The 24171-nt window shown below is 38.1% G+C and overlaps 1 protein-coding gene across 1 annotated transcript in view; it reads left to right on the top strand.

Annotated features, from left to right (window-relative positions):
* The first annotated feature begins 1793 nt into the window (after positions 1-1793).
* The window catches only part of slc7a10a (solute carrier family 7 member 10a), a 26522-nt gene continuing 4144 nt past the window's right edge, over positions 1794-24171 (top strand). Inside the window, exons 1-4 of the mRNA XM_065289527.2 lie at positions 1794-2103; positions 11058-11262; positions 11494-11645; positions 21267-21392. Of these exons, the coding sequence (XP_065145599.1) occupies positions 1956-2103; positions 11058-11262; positions 11494-11645; positions 21267-21392 (631 nt within the window). The 5' untranslated portion in view covers positions 1794-1955. The remainder of the gene's footprint in view (positions 2104-11057; positions 11263-11493; positions 11646-21266; positions 21393-24171) is intronic.

Here is a 24171-nt window from a genome sequence, read left to right as displayed (position 1 = left end):
CAGTTTTCACAGTCGGCAGCTACAATGTGAACGTTTTGGTAATATAGTGTATTTACACTTAGAAAGGATGTGTTAATTTTTTATAGATCTTTGTGTGTTAAGCTTTTAACACATTATGTGTAATTTTAAGTAAAATAAAACACAAATTGTGTCCCAGAATCAACACTAATGTGTTGTTTTTAACACATTCGTTCTAAGAGTGTATTTGATATGCAAAAAAGCATAGGTTATACATTTTTCAATGGCACTGGTTTACCAAAAGATCAAAATATACATGGAGAAACATTCCCTGCAGTCACACAGGAAAGATGATCAGATATGAGATTGAAAAACCAAACTGGGTTCAGATAATTATAATACCACAGAGTTTAGAGTACAATACAATTCATACAATAGATATAATACAATAGAGTGTCCACCAACGTTGACATGCATATAGTATACAAGTGCTTTGTGTGGAGATAAACAGCTTGTACCTGTATAAGCAGTGTGTGTGTACATCTGTCAATGCAGATGGACGCTGCCAGCGATCTTTGTTCTTTGTGCTAAACACAGGCTGTGATGTCACAACCAAGATTGAGTTACATGCTAGAAGAAGGGAATGATTGGTTGTTCAGGTGTCTTTGTACCCCCCGTTGGAGGTCATATCACCTTACATTCAATAGTCTCAAGCGGGTCACATCCTCAATAAACAAAATCTATTGGGATGTCCTGCTCATGATAGATCACCTCATACAGTGTATACTATGGAGAATGGGGTGTGGGAGGGGTAAAATGTGTTATTTATAGGCCCAGACAGAACCTGAGTCTTCAGAATTCTGCAGAAATCTCCGCAACGCCCTTCATGTTAAATTAATACAACTTACTTCACCCCATGTATATTCATTTATTAATGTTTTAATCTACCATCTACTGTTAACCATAATGCATTTTTGCATATTCAAATACTTCACACAAATTTCAACCCACATTCAGGGCAGAAAATGTGAAAAATGGGCAGATTGACTTACTTATCAGAACCACTCTATGAGTCAAATGCTTAAATTTACATATGCATTTGGCAAACACTTTTATCAAAATACATTTACAGTGCATTACAAGGTATAATTGTTTTATTATCAGTATGTGTTCTCTGAGTTCAAACCCGTGACCTTTTGTGCTGCTGATGCAATACTCAAGGTATACATGAGCTTCAACTTAATATCTTTAGTTTTCCAAAATTGAGATATAACACACATGGAGCAGTAGGAATTATGCTGTGAATAAAATAATAAATAGATCATATATGCTAGCTTTTTAAGGTAACCACATCATTTGGGCAAAATAGCTCTGAACTCACCTTCACCTTGTGATATCTACATGACAAACAAAATACCTGGGACTAGTGATAAGTAATATTTCGGCTCAATTCCGCCAGATATTATAATCAGACATTTACAACTTAATTATTATAAGGAACTTTTCTGATGAATTTATATACTGTAGCAAAACAGCGCCAAACTTGAGGTCAATAGGGTCGTAACAAATGCATACATAGATGAAGGCATAAGCTACTTTATTTTAAAACAACGAACAGAAGTGAACTAATATTACATTCACTGTGGGTAGAAAGTCTTTGTATAGGCTACTGCTCAACAAGTCTAACACCCACATAAAACCATCTGTAAACATTGAGAAACACATCTCAAAGCCGAACTCAGACAACTGTTTATTTATTACTCATCGTTATAGTAAGGGTTAAAAATACAGGCGCTTGATAACGGGGTGTGGTTGCAACACACTTGCGATTGCATGGGTTGCAGGTGTTTGTTAGCGCGCGAAAACTAACCTGTTGCTCTGTGTGTGGAGGCAGGCAGTCTGAAGCTCTGCGCATGCGCTAACGGTGAGCCCTGCATCAAGTCGCTATATGAGACCGGGCGCGGATACAGATGCAGTTTTCTTAAACAGCCGCACAAATGGATGGAACCGAAACGAACCAGAGGAACTGCGCGAAAACCGAGCAACAGAAGATGTTAGATTCGGGAGGAAACCAAAGTGGATCAAAGGACAGAGTGACTCTTAAAAAAGAAATCGGTCTCTTGAGCGCCTGCGCCATAATTATAGGTGAGATGTTTCATCATATTTACAGTAATAGATGTGCAAACACGTGCGCTTGGTGATTTTTTTATATCACGGTTAAGTTACTTCTTTTAACTTTTTTGTCTGGGTCTTGTTCTGCATGACATCCAGACACATCTGTCGCGTGAGTTTCGCAAAGAATAACGCATTTAAAAGTTACGAGATGTAACCGTGACCTTCATAACTGTTGTCCTAATGTATATCATGACGTATCCCGTATACGTTATTAGGGCCACAGTCCAAGTGATAACGGCAGGAAAGGCTTTGTGTGCGGTGCTGGCATACCGTTTCCTGCCATGCTTACTGTACTGGAGATTTAGCAGCACATAGTTAATCTCAGTGCAGATTGCATCATAGGGAAGAAACCCAATGCCACGCTTACGTGGCTACAACTCACTCCTACAACTGTTTTCTTCACATGGTTTTCTCCAAACCACCATAAAAGCCGATTATAACATTGAATCAAATCAAAGAACACATCTTTTATACAGTAAATAAGATTACAAAGTTCAAGTTATCCTAGGTTTACACTCTTATAAATAAGGGTAAGAGGTTCTTTGTCTGGCTGTTTAGATTCATAAAGAACCTTTAACATCCACTGAACCTTTCTGTTGCACAAAAGGTAAATGTTTTGCAGACAAATAAAAGGTCAGAAAGAACAGGTTTGCCTAAAAGGGTCTTTGGAGAACCAGCATTTTTTTCATGTATTGCTGCCAGTTTACACAAGTTATATTCTTTGTATTATAAACAAAGTAATGTGTACTTATCTTGACATATCATGTATTTAACAGAACACTGGATTACAAATACAACAAGGTTATAATGTCTATATAATATATATATATATATATATATATATATATATATATATATATATATATATATATATATATATATATATATATATATATATATATATATATAGACAGATAGAGTGAAGAGCAACTGAAATTTTGTGATTTTGTTTCACGTATAGCATCCAGAGATTGAAAATACACAATGCTTAAGCAGACTTTAGGCAAGCCAAACTTTTTTTCCCCTTTTTAGGCTATTTTAAAATCACATTTTAACAATTTGTGTGCAAGATATTCACCCCAGCCAATACTCATTGTTTTCATTGTGTTTTAACCAGGAATGTAAACTGTTAATTGTTGATGACCTTGGTTCGTAAAGTACGATTGCTGTTATTGCGCTGTTTTAAATAAGATTAATCAGTGAAGGTTGTCGTGTTTTTGTGGTTGTTTAGCAGACAAAGCCAGTGATGAATCGTGCAATGCCTGTAATAATGGCTTAATATATTTTGGTCAGACCATTTAATTATTCTTTAAAAAAAATATTTTTAAATAAAAATATATGCAATGCATATGCATATATAGAGTCAAAAATAATATGCTTGGAAAAGTTGTATAATTTAAACAACATTTTTATGCATGTAAATACAGTTTTTCAAACATTTTTGATTGCCTCACCAAAAAAATTAAATAAAAATACGTTTAAATGCGCTCCATGTATTTTGTTGATAGTTGGATTTAAAGTGTATAAAACAAACATTTGATAACTATACATTTAGAAAAATAATTTTAAAGGTGTATAATAACAATAATAGATCATCTTAAACTTAAAACTAAATAAAATTGTTAAAACATTTTTAACTCTTTAAATTTATGAATTTGGTAGATGCTTGTAATTAAAGCAATATACATTTTTAAGTTAAGAAATAAGTTTTACCAGTAAGTGTTCCCTGGGAATTGAATCCACAACCCTAGTATTGTAAGCACAAAATTTGATTATCAGTGATTGATAGCACACCCTTTACTTTCAAAAAGAGTGGGCAGGGGACAGTGTATTGTGTTTCGGATGGATATTATGGTGTTTACTTGTCGCTGTTGGAGCAAAACTTCTTACTGTGTCTCCAAATCCTTCATTCATTCATTCATTCATTCATTCATTCTTAAACACTGGTTGTCAAAGTTGATAGTGTATTTTTATATATCACAGACACTTGCATGTGTCAAACATTTTTACCAAAATCAATCTGCAGTTGGGGATAAACTGTTTTTGACCATGCAAATTTGTGTTATGTCCATCATTAGAACAAGCGCACCTGAGTCTCATGTTTTGAAAGACTTGACTAGACAGTATTGTCTATGTGACTCGACAACAGTCCAAGACTAATAAACTTCTCTGCTCCTCAAATACATGAACATAAGCCAATAGTGTTTGTTGAGTAAAGAAAACACAGTACATGCTCATAGAATGAGTTCTTTATTTACCCTTGCATTACAAACATGCAGACACCACACGTTTAGGGGAGAGATGCTCCAAAATGTGTGCGTCACTCCATTCCCTGAGGAGGCGGGTGGAGTTTTGAGGTTTTACAGACAGTATTAGAAACCAATTGAGCTTTACAAGCTTTATCAGTACTTTTAATTTGTTAAATATTCATACAACCCACTATTAGACGTAAAGGGGTATTAATTATGACAAATATGTGGACAACTAAGTTTTAATGCCTCAATATTACATCACCGTCTCCTATAATTGCTCAAGTCAAATGCTTTTCAAACTCGTTGCTTATGCAGTGCTCAGATTTTTTAAAAACTGACACAATGGAGATATTAAGGCAGATGATACTTCTGTTAATCACCCATGCAGACATTATTATCAGCCAATAGTCTCAAATATGACATTCTTTTGGACTGATTTAGGGCCAGTCCAAGCCAAGCGTGCTGTACCATAATCCCATGAACTTTATTCTGCCGTGTTTGTGAGGTCAGAGTCCTGAAATGAATAAGTCCTGTCCTCATTGCTCTGATGCCTTCATTGGCTCTTTCTCTATGCAGAATAATAAACGGCAACAAACAAAGAGAAAAACATAAGGACTGTATTACATAATGCTGCTTCAGATCATTACTGAGACTGTGGGCTCTATAATAGGAACACTTTGTTTAAGTTTCTTGAGGCGTAATCATTCACACACTAAACATCCTATTCGGGACAATTTGCAAAAAGAAATCTGAAAAGTATCTCCACTGAAGAGCATTTACTGAATGCTGGACTTTAATCTTGTTCTCGTGAGTGATTGTTGACTGTAACACTGTTGATCTTATTTATCATGTCCATTCGCCAGGACTTTACAGCAGGGGTTTGACAGCTGCTGGGAGGATTTTAGGACACAGTGTGTTGCACAAAAATAACTATGACTTAGTAGGGATCAATTTGTTATTGCAGTGCATCCCAAGCAGTGTAATTCGGAAAAAAATGGGTGAAACAGAGATTGGGGGGTATTTGTGATTTACTGTTGTCTGCATAAAATCATCCTACATGTAAAAAACATTATGTAAAAGAAAACTTGTTATCTTTAATACTAACTGAGTATGGCCATCAAAGTTTGAAATCAATGAAAAAATGATCTTTTAATTTAATTATAAGACTTATCCTTTATTTTATAGCCTGGTGGCCACATATTTCCTTCTCATGCCAAATTATAAAATCCCCAAGCATTCAATGCAGTATAAAATGAAATACAGTATAATATCTTTAAAATACTTAACTTACTTGTTTAAGGGATAGTGAAAGCTATAAGAACAAGTACAGATTTTCCTGAGGTTTCTGTTGGAGGCACAGATCACAAACTAATGTTGTATGCAGATGACATTTATATGTTTCAGATCAAAAGCCTGTGCCATGTCTATTAGAAGTAATCAACTCATACTCCAAATTCTCGTACTACGAAGTTAACTGGTCCAAATCAGGGGCTTTCCCTTTGACAGCCTTTTGCCCTACGTGTATGTTTTTTTTTCAGTCTGCTCCCTTTTTTTGTCTCCTCCCTCTGCTCAGGACAGTTGCCAAAGCAAGGTATACGTTATCTTAGTATTCATTTTTATCACAATCTTATAGTCACTTAGTGAAATTTGATCGATTACAACATAAACTTTATAATAGGGAGATGTTCATCATTAACGTTGTCTTATTGGGGTAAAGTAAGTGATATTAAAATGTACTGCCTTCCAAGAAATAACTATTTACTTCAATCAGTTCTAGTAGAAATACCACTGCAGTATTTCATACAATTTGATAACTTAAGTACTATTTCGTACGGGATTAGCTTTACGGACAATGTCAGTAAAGATTATGGCGATATTTTACCTTCTGTAAAAGGTCCGGAGAAATTACCTCAGTTAATACTTATCCAGTGCAAATAGACCAGCTGTAAATATACACGTAAATTTCATCCTTTCCTGTTATTTTGTGGGTTTCTTTCAAATATAAAAGCGCTTTAAGAAGCATTTACTTGCGTTCTAGGCGGAAAACCAAGTCAGTGGCAAGTCAGTTCCTGAATACCACGACACAGACTTTATAAAAAAAAGTCACACAAGAGGCACAAACTGTTTCTGAAACTGACGTTCTCCCCAAACTGAAATTAAACACATTGTTTCGAGTTTTCCTTCATGTTGTTTGCACATGTGATATCAGGAAGCAAGGTAATGCGCACGTGACCACGAGAGAGGTGACGCACTGCGTAATCGAGTTACCTCTCCCACTTCTGAATGTTTTACTAAGATTTCTAATCCTGTGCGAATTGACCATCAATATTACAGATGTCCTGTGGTAAAATCAGGGTTCCCACAGGTCCTTGAAATCCTTGAACGTTCATGAATCTGTGGGGAAATAATTCAATAAAATATACATACATAGATACAGGTCATTGAAAGTGCTTAAATCTATTTTATGCAAGAAGTTTTCTGGTAAACCCATATTATTCCCTGTGTAGTGTAGGATAATATCATAAAATTCTAGACTTTATAAGCACACGTGCTAAACTGTTTGCTTTAATTGCTTATATCTTCTGTGTGCGAATGTTGATTCATACCAAAATGCTTTTTTGCACAGTGTTGTTGACACATGAAAACGTCTCAGGTTATTTATGTAACTGTTGTTCCCTGAGAAAGGGAACAAGACGCGTTGTTTCCCTTGCCATACTTCCTGCGTCCCTGTATCACCGTCTTTGGCAATATTTCAGATAGCAATATAAGCCTCATTAAGCCTCACCATTGGTTGAATTTGATATACACATTCAGACACACTTACCCCTAGAGGCGTCCCCAAGTGTCACCGCAGTGACGCAGCGCGAGTTCCCTTGAAAGGGAACTGTAACAATGTATCTTAAAAGGTAACACGATATAACCTTGCTCTCACTTGAAATTTGTTCCCACGTTTAGTTCTTGAATTTGAGGGTATTGGACCTGGAAAGTCCCTGAAAGGTCCTTGAATTTGAAGTTAACTAAGGTGTGGGAACCCTGTAAAATGACATTACGCCATCTATCCCCGTAAAACTAATCCCGTCCGAATAGGGCTTTAGTCAAGTTATTTCTTTGGAATAACATCCTCCGTTACATATGAGCAAGTTGCAACAGCCATCTGACAAGGGAGGATTAGGAATTCCTAAACTTTTGTTTTGCTATTATGTCTTTAGCTTGAGACATTTGGCACATTGATCCCTTCCACCAGAGAGGGCCCCTCCAGAGAGGGCAAGCCATTCTGTTACCTCTACCAGCATTGTAATGCTTGTCAGTCAAACTACCTCAAACTGTAAAGTCTCATCCTATTATATCACATCCTCAATTAGTTTAAAAGAAAATTGCCAGAATATTTGGAATTTATAATTTTTTGAATATGGCTGCAAGTATTGGGATGAATTCCTTATTGCATATTGGAAAATCAATATTGTTTGGAAGAAATTGGTAGAGAAGGGTGCTTTGAAGTTAGGGGATATGCAGCAGGACAATACACAGAAAACATTCAATCAGTTATTCCATACTTTTTTAGTTTAAATGAGGCACAATTCTGGAGATACACTCTAAAAACAAACGGTGCTAAATAGCACTAAAAGTGGTTCTCGGCTCGTAATCATAGAGGAACCATTTTAAGTGCCATATAGTACTGATAACGTACCTGTGTAGCACCTGTGTAGAACCATATAGTGCTATGTAGAACCATATGTGGTGCTACAGTGGTGCTGTATGACCCCCGAATGGTTCTTCATAGGTGCTATATAGCACTAAAAATAGTTCCTCTATGATTACGAGCCAAGAACCACTTTTAGTGCTATTTAGCAGCGTTTGGTTTTAGAGTGTACTTACAGCTGAGACATATGCTTCAAATAATTTAAAGGACCATCATCAATTATTTTTATTATTATTCATAATTATTCCGCTTACTGTATACCACAGTTACCACAAACATTGCACTTGTAGTGCCTATTTTTAGGCTAAGGTTCTATGGTTTACAGAAAAATAATCAACACCCATGGAACACTTCTCAGCCAATCAGAATAAAGTATTCAACAGGCCTGTGGTATAATAGATTACTAATGGATGGGGTATAGTTTCCAGTAGGGCTGCATGATTAATTGACAAAATGATCTTGATTTATACATACATGCAATCTTATTTCTAAATGACGGCGATTTACTTGTATGTACAGTATTTCTATGTTTTTAGATGCTGCATTCACCTGTTCACATATTTACTTTACAACAATCCAAGATGCTATATTAGTCAAACTTGGTCACACTGTAAACCAAACCAGTATTCATTTACCAATCGGACCCGATTCTCTCCTCTCTCATCCTTATTTGCGGCATTCCGCTATCACTCGTGTGACATGTAACAAGGTGGCAGACCTAAACCCATAGTTGGTTTACTTGGAACGGCAATCTTAACACAAAAGAGAAAAAGTAAAGAGTGACGATGCAACAATATTGGTTACGAAAAAAGACAAGGAAATACCTTTGTATCACTGCCACAAGTTTCTCATCAGAAAAGGGTTTTTAACACAGGGGGAACATTGTGCCATGCCTGCATTCCTCCCTGAAGCCTCAAAATGTTGATAAATTAGTGTTCCTGGCCAAGAGTCTTTGAGGTTTAAATTTTACGGTTGGCCAGTTAGAGTGTACAAAAAGCACAGGTGCTATCTATGTTCATTTTTTTGTGGGGGGGCATTTTTTGCCTTTATTGGATAGAAAGTAATTAAGGAGATGACAGGAAAGTATAGGGTGAAGAGAGGGGTGTGGGATTGGCAAAGGACCTCAAGCCGGGATTCGAACTCGGCTCGCCAGAAGTGCGTCTGCACATTGTGTCGGAGCACCATCCACTACACCATCGGCTCCGACTATGTTAATTATTTTTATTTATTAATGTAAACATTCTATTCTATTGCTTATGTTAAATAGCTTTCAGGGGTCTAAATTAAGGAAAATAAACTTTTAAGACCGTTTTGAGACTTTTGCTTTTAAGTCCAGCAACTGAAAGTCCTGTGTAGCACATTTCGCTTGGGTGCAATAAATATTTTAGTAAAGAAAAAAAAAGAGAATTGTGTGAGAGAATCGTAAACTCATTTCCCATGGTGAAAAACCGTGATTCACATTTTAGCAAGAATCATGCAACTTTAGTTTCCAGTCAGCTCTAAAAGTAGTCTGGAATAGGGATTTAAATCTTCCAGTTAGTGATGAAAAGTGGATCAGAATTTTTCAAAACTCTAAAGTTATTTCAAGAAATCTTGAAGTACAGCTTATTTGGTTTGTAATGTTGAATTGCTTTTTTGGACCACAAATGCATTATTTAAATTTGGTTTGAAGACCTCTGCTAAATGCTGACGATCTAAACGAGTGAATGGAGACCTAATAAATGCTTTGTGGTACTGTTATAAAATACAAGAGTTTTGGTTAGCAGGACTTAACATTAAGGACTGCCCCGGGGTCAGCGTGAGAGACGCTCGTGCAAGTAAACAGTATTGTCACTTGCCCTATTGGGCCAGTGCTTCATTCTCAGTCATTAAAATATATTTTCTGCCTGTGGCCGTTTGTCCGTATGCATTCTTTTGCAATGTTACCATTGAGACACGTTTAAAGCATTGTGAACATTAACTTCTCAACAATGTCATGAGGTTTCTCCTACCACATTGGTTGTTGTGAACACTGTTGCATGTGTTTTGTGTTACATCGGCTGGTAGAGCAAAGAGACGTTAAGATGGCGGCAGCGCCCTCTATTATGAGGCCAAACAAAAACATAATATTTTAAAATCTTGAAAGCAGATATTAACTTGGGTAAAACATGACAAAAAAATGCGATGTGATGTTTTGCACAGTTTGCCGTCAGTTTCCAGGCTGAAGCTCATGAGAAAAGCTGAAAGCACATAGCGTGCATGGTGTCTAAAAGGGTTGCGGATAAATAACTTGAATGAAGAGAATTTTAAGTGCATTGAGAGACATTTTAAAACAGCATATTAATAAAACTGTTTATTAATATTGGTTTGTTATCTTCTTTACAACAAGATTCCTGTGATATGAGTTCTCCATTTCTGATATACCTAGAACTATTGACCCTGATGCGGGTATTGTGAAATTTCAGAATTAGAGTTTGTTTAAAATTGTCAATTGTTTTAACAAATAATAGCTAAATTGTATATGTATACAATTAGACACTGAAATATTTTTTGGGCCAGTTAAAAAAATTATTTGCGTTGAGCCCTGTTTAGGTTAATGATTATATGTGATGGTCAGTAATGGTCTAGTGGTTTGTGCGGGAATAAAAATGTGTGTAAATTTTTTTTTTATTTTGTAAAATGCTACTTATCAAAATAAATAAAAAAATCTCTCAATATTTACTCACCCTCATGTTGTTCTGAACCTGTATGAGTTTTTTTCTTCTCTTAAAAACAAATGAAGATATTTTATTATATGATGATAACCACACAACTGTGTGCTTACCATCATTTATTAAAATTTCTTCTTTTGTTTTCAACAGAATAAAGAAGTTCATACAGGTTTACATGAGGGTGAGTACTACATGAGGGTGAGTAAACAGTGACAGAATTAAACATTTTCAGCCAAATAATTCACTTAATTTTAGGTTGTATGTGTTTCTTTTTTTTCTTAGGGAACATTATCGGATCAGGGATCTTCATCTCTCCAAAGGGGGTTCTAGAGCATGCAGGCAGTGTTGGGTTCTCTCTCATTGTGTGGGTTCTCGGAGGAGGGATCTGTGCCTTGGGTTCTCTTTGCTATGCAGAGCTTGGCGTCACCATTCCCAAATCAGGTGGAGACTACTCCTATGTGACAGAGATCTTTGGAGGACTGGTGGGGTAGGTCTGTTGTTACTCACGTGCACAAACTCACGCACTCACTGTGTGTATAACAACTGTGCCAAGGGGCTTTTTTCTCCCCAAGGGATTTACATGTGTTTACTTGCACGCTCTGTTGCAACACTACTCTGAATGTTTTTTTTATTTGCATAATACTGTGTATGTTGTGTAAATGTGATAATAAAGATGTGTGTCTCAGTGACTGAGTGTGTGTTATGTGCGTATTCACAGGTTTTTGTTGCTCTGGAGTGCAGTGTTGATCATGTATCCAACGACTCTGGCTGTGATCGCACTTACCTTCTCTAACTATGTCCTCCAGCCTGCCTTCCCAAACTGCCTGCCTCCATACATTGCCACCCGACTCCTCGCAACCACCTGTGTCTGTGAGTACAACCCACAACAGCCAGCAGCGCATGAAGCTGTGATCACCATCCACACTTCAACTCTAATTTGACATTAGTGTTGCTTAATTATAAGCTACATGACGTAGCCTGCATAGTTTAATCCTTTACATACACATTCATTATAGACTTGCGTCTATCTCTCCTCTTGTTTATACTCTACATCAGATCAGATTTAATCTTGATCCCCGTCCTTAACCCTGATGGATTCATAGTTGGATATTTTGGGAATAGCAGGGTTGAACCAGCCGCGTTGAGACCAGCGAAATGCGTGTGCTTGCACATGTGTTTGTTTCTGAGCAGCCCCGTGACTCAGCTGGTTTGGTCCTGTCAGATCTGGATTGGGGCTCATAGGAAGGAATTATAGGAGTGTGTCAATGTAAGTTGACTAGACAGTGCATGCACAGTTGCAGTGTTCATCCCTATTTTTGGCGACTGTTTCCACAATCCATCCTGAAGAACAGCTAACTAGGACTATAAAATAGTCATACTCCAAAAAGCAGGGTTATGAAAGCCAAAATCTCTATTTAGGAACAGACACCTTGTATGTCCTCTCAAAGGATGCTAGACTAGAACACCAAGCCACGACTGACACAGTTTCTTCTTTCTTTATTTGTTAACGCCATTCCAGCATCTACGCTATATTCATGGCAAGAACAAGTTAATCCATACACAAGTTTTATTGAGACAAGTTGATCCATACACATGTTGGGGGAGAGACAAGTTGGCATCTCCAATTTGCCTAACTTGCATGCTTTTGGCCTATGGGAGGAAACCGGAGTACCCGGAGTAAACCCACGCTGACACAGTTTGACCTCTGTAAGGAGAACATACTTGTAGGGTGAAGGACATTGCAGTAAGGGTTTGGTATCTGTGTCATATTATATGGGCACCTGACCCTCACGCTACGTCGTGTCAGGCTCCCTAATGGTGCCAGGCTTTGAGGCACCGGAACATGTGGGCGTGGCGTCAGTATTGTGTATTGTTTGGGGTTGCCCCAGTTACCTCAACACTCATTTGCGGATAGGGGCAGGAGGCGGGGCTTTGTGAACGCTGCTAAAGTGGCAGTAAACCTGTTGAATGAGTACTGAATTTTATTCTTTTAATTAGCAGTTTTGAATGTCTGAAGGAAAACTGGCACAATATATGTTCTTGACATGTTCTTTCCCGCCACATTCCCTTACTTACCTACCTACCAGTTTACCCATAAACAAACTTATTAGGTCTTTAAAGCCTTTTTTTGTGACCCTGTCTTTGAAATCCAAGCTAAAGTCTCATATATGAGATACGGAGCATCAAAATTGAATTTCAGTCATTGGTTTTACATGACATTACCTTACTCAATCATTATTAAAAACATCAAGGTTATTTTTCACAGAATGTTCTTTACATTATGTAGGATTATTTTATGTAGAAAAAAGTAACAGATATAAAACATGACTTTAGCTGGGTTTTCACAGGCAGGGTCACAAAAAATTATGTATAAATAACTATAAAACAAACTCTACACAAAGTTTCAGCACAGCACACACAAATACCAGAACTTAGACAATGTAAACAAAATACATCCCTTGGGTTGTGAAGATACAGTACATATACAACAATTGTTTACATTTGTTTGTTGTTTGTCTGTTCACAAACCTCTACTGGGTCACTTTGTTTTATAGCTTTAATTGGAATTAAAGATTTTGGTTTGAGCTTTGGGGACAGGGTGAGAATTGGCCTGTATTACACAATGTGTGTGTTACATTTTCCCTCCCCTGCTGAATGTTCTGAATGAATGTCACAAGTCACAAGAACTGCTGCAAGTCAGATTACACACACACAGTGTTCCCCTGTACCACTGTTTGGACTCTGAAACAGTGTCTTCTAACCAACCTGAATATTACAAAACAAAGCATCACGTAACACAACAAACTGAATTAACTGGATATGTAAATATAACTTTAATCTCCTTGTGCAATAATGAGCTTGCAAACGCTCACAGAATGAAAGTTGCTCAAGTAAATCATTTTGTTTATAAAAGAGGCCGACAGTATGTGTGTGTGAAGAGCTGTGTCATTTACAATAAAACGTTTGCCTGATGCTTTTATCCAAAGTGACTTATGGTACATTCAGACAGTATATTTTTTGGCAGTATGTGTGTTTCTTTGGGAATCAAAATGGGAAAAAGAAAGTTTGGAAAAGAAGTGAAAATCTTACAAAATAATACAGACATTCAAAGTATAAAAGAACCCAGACAAATGTAATTCAAGTGTTCATGCAAAATATTTAAAAAAAATTACCTTTGAGCAGCACAGACGCAAAGATCCTCTAAGCCAGTGGTTCTCAAACTGGGGGCCGCGAGATGGTGCCGGGGGGCCCCAGTTTTATGACATTTTATAAAATACATTAATTTATCATGAATTATGTGTAATTAAACCTAAAAAAATATAAGCCAACTAACCAACAGCACTAATAGGTGTAATTAAATATGTTTTGTTTAATTAAAATATTACATTTTTTAACTGTTTTTGTCATACATTTTTTTTCGGGGGGGCGCGAAAGAATGCACTGTACACAAGGGGGGCCGCACGCTGAAAAAGTTTGAGAACCACTGCTCTAAGCGTCACCAGCATAAAAAATATTTTTTGCAGGATTATTGCAAAAAACTCTGTGTTTAAAGAGCACCAATTGTCCGATTGCTTTTGTGCATAAGTGTGTATCAGTATATTTTAATGATATGCAAAAGGTACAAATCCCAAAGTAAATGATGACAAACACACAGATTGTAGACAACAGTTTACTTTCTGGGATTGGTGATGTAGAGAAGACCGACATTATCATAATTCCTCCCGCTTTAGACTGCATTGTGCGTGAATCTTTCAAAGACAGTAAGGAGCGACGCATTTCCAGCTGACGTCAGAGATATTCACACCAATCACAACGTACAATCAGGGACACAGAGCTTTTCAAATTCATGCGTTTCAGGACGAGAGTAAAATTTGGAGCTACAAAAATGTACGGTATGTGGAAACTAATGTGTTCTTTAACCATAAACCACACAAACACATTATATTAAACTAAATACACAAAAATGTTTTCAGCAATGAAGTAGGTGCTCTTTAAAGGTATAGTTCGGCCAAAAATGATATTAAACCCATGATTTACTCACCCCCAAGCTGTCCGAGTTGCATATGTCCATTGTTTTTCAGACAAACATATTTTATTAAATGTTTTAGATCTTTCAGTTGATTAAATGTAATGTTACGGGGTCCACCCATAGTCCACGACCTTCAAGTCCAAAAAAAGTGCGCCCATCCTTCACAAATTAAATCCAAACGGCTCCAGGATGATAAACAAAGGTCTTCTGAGGGTAATCCGCACGGTGTTGTTGTAGAAATATCCATATTTAAAACTTTATTAACGAAAATAAATACCTTCCGGTAGCGCCGCCATCTTAGTCGCGTCCGCATTCAGGAGAGAGAATTAGCGTAGTGTACGCACTTTTCTTAGTGACGTATGACAAATTTGGAGGGCGGGGGCACAGAGCAGCAGCAGAGTAGCCTGCGTAAGCTCTCATCCTGAATGCGGACGCGACTAAGATGGCGGCGCTTTTCAAAAAAAGCCAGCAGCTGGTGTTTTTTCACGCTCAGTGCCAGCGCTTTGCATTGCACAAATATCACAACAACCAACCGGAGCATCGTTTAACGACTGATAAACGAAGCAGAAAAATCATAGCAACCAAAGCGGTTAGCTTAAAAAAAAGCTGGCAGTCAGCATCCGCCTGGCATTTTCAGCTGCGTTCAAAAGCTTTGGTGTGCACACCCCCTTACACATTTTGTCCAAGAAGGTAATCCTTACAGATGAACACAAATTTGATGAATTTTTAAGTGTAAATGCACTTACTACAAATTAAAAGCTAACCTTTAGCTACAAGTAAACTACACCACGGTCTCTCGAACTTTATTAAACACATTTTAAAACATGTTCCCTGATAAGGAAATGCAATCACCCTTTTTTAGAACAAGTAAAAAGTAATGAGTGAGGGTATTGTTGGTGTGTTTTATTATTATAGAATTAAAGGTGAAAATATCTTAGGCTTATGTTAACCTCAAGATCTTATTTAAGGAGTTTGACCAAAACCCCATAAAAAAAACTATTGACCTTGGAAAGATAGAACCGGCATTTCTAAAATGAAATATGTAATTCCTGCAGCACTCTATTAATCAATTTCTCTCCATGTATTATACATTTGTCAAAAACTTTCGTTTTAAATCCGCTTAATCCTAACCTTAGGGCATTCAGAAATACTGCTTGTTGGTGGAATCTAAGAGTCTGACAAAACATTTTACAAGAAAACATGTCAGTAGAGGGTTTTGCATCTGAGCTCTTTATTTCTTCACACTGACCGTTCTTTCAGCCATCTTCAGGACGGTCTTGAAGGAACTTATCTATAAAAAAAAAAATTTCCATTCATACATATACACAATATATATTTGTCTGTCACAGTTTCAAAGTCTTTAAGTCTTTATGATCACAAGAAATGTAAATCCAAACCACTGAAGAGACATCCAGGAAAAAACCTGCTTTAACATTAGTGTTTGTGATTCACTTTTAAGTGTAACTGTAAATAGCTCCACTTATTTATAAAACAAACCAAATCAAACTGCTCTTACAACTTTAAGTAATGTAGTTAGGTTTGCTATTAAAAATATTCTTTCAGCTCAGCACTTATTTCAGACTTTGGCTGCAGAGAGTTGTAGGGTTTTGCACATTTCTTTCTGTATTTAGTGCGTCTTTTGTTGGCTTTATCGGTCAATTAGCTGCAGAGGGATGTCCCTTTTAGGGTTTGGAGTGAGTGGTTGTATTTTGGCAGATTTAACGGCTGTTAGCACTTCATTAGAATTCTTCTCTCATTAGCTTTGTGTTCATTTAACTTCATTTGGACAACCTTTCTCACTTCTGCACTGTGGTACAAAACAGAATGAGCTGGAGTCAGATCCGTTAAGGCCAAAACAAGAAGAAACAAAGCCTTGCCAAACACCGTGGAGTTCTCAGATAGACTGAATTCTGATTGGCTAAAGTTAGAGCAGTTGTAAAACAGTTGTGCAAATATATATGCAAATGACTGCACATTATATAAGGCACAACTGTAAAGGGTTAGGATATTAAACTATATTACTACAATAGTATAGTTCGTTTTCATTAATATTATTATTATTATTATTATTAAGGCTAATATTCTTCATTTAATCAATTGTGTACACGCTTTTATATTGGCAGACTTTTAGTGCATTCAATCTATACATTACTTTTATTAGTATGTGCGTTCCCTGTCATTAAACCCATGAACTTTGCTTTGCTAGCACAATGCTCTACCACTTGGGCCACAAGAGCACTTTAATTGATTTTGCACTCATGGTAAATCACTGAAGCACACCGGCTCTGTAGGTTTACTTTTTTAATAACCTTGAACTAAAAGCAAAACATTGTTTGCACGTGCAGCATACATTATTGTTTTAAAACATACTTGGAAAGAACAGGACATAGCCTAAAAAGAAACCCCCTATGTAGGTTTAGGATTAGTGATGATCACTAATGTTTTATTTTTATTATTACCATTTTTTTTTTTTTTTTTGCTTTTTCTCAGTTGCACTTTACATGTTTGCTGTTGGTCCAAACTGGAGGCACATTTGTATTAGCGTCTTCTTAAAAACCTTTATGGGGTCTCTTATCTTCTGAGCTACAGGACAACAGTATTACAGTATGTTAAAGACGTACTATATTCTGAAGAGAGGGATTCTGTAAGCACTGAAGGTAACAGGATCAGATCAACATGTGGACATGAACAGGTTAGATGTTTTGTTGGTTTGAAGTCTCTGAGCTGCTCTTGTCAACTGTTTGCTTCTGCCAAAAATTCAACTAGCGTGTGGGCCCTGTTTTGTTTTGGGGCATCGGAAGCTGTTTGTCTAGTGGGATCTGACAGATGCCCCGCATGTGTTTGCATGTGTGGGCGGGTAATTCCGGCCATTGATGGATGAGAGGGGGTAACCCGTCTCCCCTTTGCCCAGTGTCTCCCTCAGCATGCCTGTGTATACTATGCCGTCAAGCCCTGGAGACGGACCTCAGTGTACCGGATCTACACCGGAGCTCTTAGACAATGTGCCTGAATAACACAGTCTCACCCCATTTCGTCAATATTTGACGACACTTGACCATTCGTCATATGTTGACGTGAAGGGTATACCTTTCGCGTCATTTTTTGACGAACTGGGGACTTCAATACTATTACGTCCGTTGCATTCTCTTTCCTATTTTATTACCATTTGCGCGTCGGTTTAGGGTTAGATTACGCAAAATTAAACAGTGTACGCGAAATTAAACAGTGTACGCGAAATTAAACAGTTGTCACCTGGCGTTGGGGTTAGAAACAGTTGTCACCTGGCGTTGGGGTTAGAGTTAGGTTTGGGTAGGGATGTCATTATGTAAATCTAACCCTAAACCGACGCGCAAATGGTAATAAAATAGGAAAGAGAATGCAACGGACGTAATAGTATTGAAGTCCCCAGTTCGTCAAAAAATGACGCGAAAGGTATACCCTTCACGTCAACATATGACGAATGGTCAAGTGTCGTCAAATATTGACGAAATGGGGTGAGACTGGGTTGGCCTGAACACAGGAACCACAAAACTCAAATACAGATGTATAGATAAGCGGTGCCTTATAGCGCTCACATTACCAACATTGTGTGATGTGTTATTATTCGGAGTCAAAGTTTTTTATCTTGCACTTTAAGGCACAGTTTTACAGACAGGGCTTAGATTAATCCAGCTGTAAGTCTTAAAGGTGCCGTTTCTCATGATCCAATTTTTCAAACTTTAGTTGGTGTGTAAGGTTGCTGTTAGAGCATAAATAATACTTGCAAAATTATAAACCTCAAAGTTCAATGCCAAGCGATACATTTTCTTTAAAGGAAACACCACCGTTTTTCAATATTTAAATATGTTCTTACCTCAACTTGGATGAATTAATACATACCTATCTTTTTTTGATGCATGCACTTTTAATCTTTATACAGCGCGTTGTGAATGTGTTAGCATTTAGCCTAGCCTCATTCATTCCTATGGCTCCAAACAAAAGTTTTACTTTGTGCCACCATACTTAATCGTGTAACTACTCATGTAACTCATGTCTTTAAATAGGGAAAACATGGAAGTGTTTGGGGGCTTCTAAATTCATCCCTGTTTGGAGCCATAGGAATGAATGGGGCTAGGCTAAATGCTAACACATTCACAAGGCACTGTACAAAGATTAAGTGCACGCATTGAAAAAAGATAGGTATGTATTAATTTGTTTAAGTTGAGGTAAGAACATAGTAAAATATTGAAAAACTGTGTTTTTTTCCTTAATAGAATTCACTTTTCAAGGACTACAAGGAACGGCTGGTTTGCACTACAGCCCTCTACTTCCCAGGTATATGACGACAATATTCTGAATTTTTGACTAACTTGTGCCTAACGACCATGTTGTGCTTCCATGGAGAATAGGAGAGTTGCGTTAGTAAACTGTTTTTATCGCCATGCCATGGAAACACTGTTAATTTTCTTCCAGGAGTTTGTTTGGCCTTTTCTGAGCACAGCATCCTCAATCTGTCATGACCTTTCCAGACAATGTGCGCTAACCTGCTATCAAATCACAACACACTGTACTAGCTACACAATCTGATCTCGTTACGTATTTTTGAAGGAGGGACTTCACAAGACAAGGAAGACATCAGCCCGTTTTTATGATGGTGAAAACATATAGAGAAAAGTCAATCCTAGAACACATTTATATAATATTATGTTTTATACCATGGTCTGTTTAAATCCTCGATTCTGATTGGCTGGAAGGTGTGCATTAAAACCGTTTAATGCACAGGTAGTTCCAGACAGTTTGATTACAGTTAGAAACTAGATGAGGTTAAAGTTTGTGAACAAACTTTATGTTGGCTTGAGAAAGCCTAGTCAGAGAGTAATAGATGGAGCTGCAGTTGGGGCAGTTGAGTTATTTGGGGCAAATGGGGCATTTAGGGTAGTTAAGTTATTTGGGGCAGAATTGGGCATTTAGGGCAGATGGTGCATTTAGGGCAGTTGGGGCAGAATTGGGTGTTTGGGGCAGATGGAGCAGAATGGAGCAGTTGGGGCATTTAGGGTAGTTAGGGCATTTGGAGCAGAATTGGGCAGTTGGGGCAGACAGGGCATGTGGGGCAGAATGGGGCATTTAGGGCAGTTGGGTCAGAATTGGGTGTTTGGGGCAGATTGGGACAGATGGGGCATTTGGGGCAGAATAGGGTAGTTAGGGCATTTGGGGTAGAATTGGTGTTTGGGGCAGATGGAGCAGAATGGGGCAGTTGGGGCATTTAGGGTAGTAAGGGCATTTGGAGCAGAATGGGGCAGTTGGGGCAGAATGGGGCAGATGGGGCATTTGGGGCAGATGGGGCATTTAGGGCAGTTGGGGCAGAATTGGGTGTTTGGGGCAGATGGGGCATTTGGGGCAGAACAGGGTAGTTAGGGCATTTGGGGTAGAATTGGGCAGATGGGGCATTTGGGGCAGAATGGGGCATTTGGGGTAGAATTGGGCAGATGGGGCAGAATGGGGTAGTTGGGGCAGAATGGGGTAGTTAGGGCATTTGGGGTAGAATTGGGCAGATGGGGCATTTGGGGCAGAATGGGGCATTTGGGGTAGAATTGGGCAGATGGGGCAGAATGGGGTAGTTGGGGCAGAATGGGGTAGTTAGGGCATTTGGGGTAGAATTGGGCATTTGGGGCAGAATGGGGCATTTGGGGCAGAATAGGGCAGTTGGGGCATTTGGGGTACTTGGCAATTAACCAAGGTATAAGCGGGATAATCCACGGCTAGCCATGCATTAAAGGGTTTAATGCACTTCGCAGAGGCAACCACCCTCCGCTACGCGTCGGGTGGTTCTTCGCCTCTACGTCGTGCATTAAAACCCTTTAATGCATGGCTAGCCGTGGATTATCCCTTACATATTGTGCACCGTAAACACAATTAAACCTTGTCTGTGAAACCAGGTCTAAAAGTGTTATATTGATGCTGTAAGTTTTTTGTAGGTTATATTAAGTCTGAAGGTCTGGGTTTCTATAGATGAGGGTTCTGTAAGAATCTATGCTTTTTCTGGACTTCCACAGTCTGAGGAAACCCCAGGTGCTGAACATTTGTTTAGGAATGAATGAACTGGTCTGTATTGGTCTGCAGTAGTAAAATATGCCACATCTACTGTTTAGACTGTTTAATATGGAGCATGTGTCCAATTTGCGCAGTGCTGCCAGCAAAAGCATGCTGCTTTAATTACTGGGCCATAATCTGATTTTTCCTCACAAAACTTGTAAAACACATCTTTGATAAAAGAAAAAGAAAACGAAAAGTGAAAGAAAGACTGAAAATGTCTTGGGGATCATACTCGCTAATGTATCATGATGGAAACTCTAATTTTAGTGTATCTCTGTTGTAAATGCATATGTGTGTTTTTGTAGTATTTAAAGGAAACGCTTTTTATAAATGTACGTTTGGCACTATGTGAATAGTTTACAATGCTTTGTGTGTGTGTGTGTTTCCAGTGTTCCTGACTTGGGTGAACTGCTCCAGCGTTCGCTGGGGAACCCGAATCCAGGATTTCTTCACTGTGGGGAAGCTGCTGGCTCTGGTCCTCATTATAGTAGTTGGAATAGTCCAGATTGCCAAAGGTGTGTGTGTGTCGTTTACATTTATTTATTTAGCACATGTGGTGCCAATTTATTTTACAGTGTCTTTGTTACACATTACATAACTCCATGCAAATACCCTAAACCAAACCCTACAGTAAGTACACGTTGTCAAGCATTATTACTCTTTTGCATAATATAAATTAACTTATCTAATGCATGCTATTCTCTCAAAACAAAACTAAACATATTCAAGCAACACATTATGAAGTACCAAACATCTCTAAACCATTATCTACATTGACATGAATTATTAAAGGTGAGCAATGTATTGATCTTTCCCTCACCACGTAGCTAGCTAAGCAAGATAGACCAGGCTGCAATACAGATAACAAAACAAAAACAGTTCCCAGCTGCAGATACACATAATACGAAACATACTTAAATACAGAAACTTTGATCAGGGTTTCAGCACTCAGCCTGTGTCATTGTCAAGCATAAAAGAGGAAAGTGAAGAGTAAAAGGAGACAGACAGAGAAATCAAGAGTAGACAGGGAAGAGAAAGGAGGGTGAAAAACAAACATCTGTTAGTAATTCCTTAACCCTGATTATCATGATTTATCAAGCTCGCTCAGCACATTCAAACAAGTTACTACTGTCCCAAAAGAGTCCAGTAGCTTATTGCCTAAGGAATTAAGTAATTGATTGGCCATCCATAGAGGCAGCTAACTGAAATACCTTAACACAAACATGTTTGTTTTAAAAAAGAGAGAAGTATCTGTCATGTTTGGTTCTACCCTACATTGAAAAAAAATGCCGCCACATTCAATTCCTGTTAATAGTATTACAAATAGTGACACCTGGTGGTAGTTTTTTTTTTACTCTTGAACAGATGCTTTTTCATTCACAGTGATTAAATGTACATTTACCGCTAGGATGTTTATTTTGAACCGTTGAGTTTTACATAACTTTACATGCTGGTAAATATTAAGCATGTGTTTTTGTAATGGCTGTAAAAGGTTATGTGCTGTTTAATTTTTTTCTCGAGCAGTTCATGAGAGCTGTTTCACTCTTTACTGACAAACAAAAGAGTACTTTTTGGATGCTTTGGTTGTCTAGTCAATTAAACAAATCAAATTGATGACATTAGAGTGTGAGGACAAATGTAAATGTGTCCCTATTGGTAGGGCACCGTGTTATTGTAACAAATGAAGGCAGGCAGAGGCAGCGGATCCAAGTGCAGTTAAAGATTTATCAAAATAAAACAAGAAAACAAAGAAGACATCATAAACCAGAATAAGAAACATCCACATTACAGGAAAGACGGTGACAATACAGAACTTCAAAATAAGAGTACGAGACTGGGGAAACACAAGACATGACATGGCTGTGTGTTTCACTATAGAGTGTAAAGTTATGATATAGACGCGTCTGGCCCGAAGTTAACTTCCGATCTGTGCTTGTTTCTCTGTCTGACTCAGTGCTACCCGGTGACTTCTTTTTTCGAGGGCACACAATGCGAAGTTCGTCAAATTATGTATGTAGACCGGCATGTGTGTGGTTAGTCATTTCAAAATATGTGTTCGGCGCGTCGAGTGATCCTATGTGCATCACATGTTTTGTCAAAATAAGTGCCTGCTGCAGACGTGTCTAAAGGGTTTATGATAAAAAAAGACATCACGTTTGCCAGATACTCATATAATCTGCGTCATCAGAGTATACTTCTCAGTTTGCGTGTATGTTGTGAACGTGAGCGTCTCTTTTATTATAAACGGTTTTGATGACGGTTTTGCAGACACTTATTTTGACAAAACACGTGATGCACATAGTTCATGACGCAACAAACACATATTTTAAAACACGAGCAACACACAACTCCAAACGCATATTTTGAAATTGCGCCCCTCGGAAGAGCAGTCACCACCAGCCGCCACTGGTGTGTTTCGGTTTCCAAAATACGAGGAGAGACAGTGAGCATAGATCATCGCAGTGCGGATTTGGCAGCCAGGCAAGAATGTTAAGGATCTGTAGCCAACATTGTATACATTAATTTTACACAGTAACATTACCTCAGTCTAATACGCTTGATACGCTTTAGTTAGGATTTTAAACTATGTATTTCACTGGTTATTCATTTTTCTTGTTATCAGAAATAATCTACTCTGGAGGGACTCTGTTGTTATTGATTTTTTTGCAGAAGTCTACCAGAAGTTACATTTAGTCCAGAAAAGCTGTTTGTTTATGTTGTTACCGCTAAAACCATTTATACTTTGTTGTCTTTTTCAATGAGATCGCTAGAGACGTACCTAATTCTGGTTGTCTTAGTCATGGATATCTATGCATAGATAAGTCATAAGCGGCTGTTTGGGATGCTATACTAGGGTGACCATGCTATACTAGGTTTTGGCCACAATCCTACATACTGTTCCTTTAACTAAAAAATGTAAGAACCTCGATGACATATCCGGTCGACAAATACCACTTCCAGGACACGCACCCGAATCCTGGCCAGGGCGCTAGTCTGGCCCTGTCCCAAATGGCACAATCTAGACTTGTGGACTTCCTCAGAATCCACATTTTGATGACATCATGTAGTGCAGACCTAAGGGATCCTTGACGCGAGTCCACGAGGGCACACCGGAGTCGTATTTTGGGACAGACTCGAGCATCTGTCTGCAACAATTTGGAAAAAGGGTATCTCTGGAAAATGGCACGTGTGGTCACCATACACTTTACGCAAGTGAAGTGATGACGTAAACTTAACTGCTTCACTACCATTGGTGGTCACTTCCGAAAGTTCCACATCATTTGCATAAAGTTG

The sequence above is a fragment of the Paramisgurnus dabryanus genome, chromosome 2 (genome assembly GCF_030506205.2).
Source record: "Paramisgurnus dabryanus chromosome 2, PD_genome_1.1, whole genome shotgun sequence".
Classification (NCBI taxonomy): Eukaryota; Metazoa; Chordata; class Actinopteri; order Cypriniformes; family Cobitidae; genus Paramisgurnus; species Paramisgurnus dabryanus.
The sequence above is the reverse complement of the archived record's forward strand: the minus strand, read 5'-3'. Positions and strand labels throughout refer to the sequence as shown.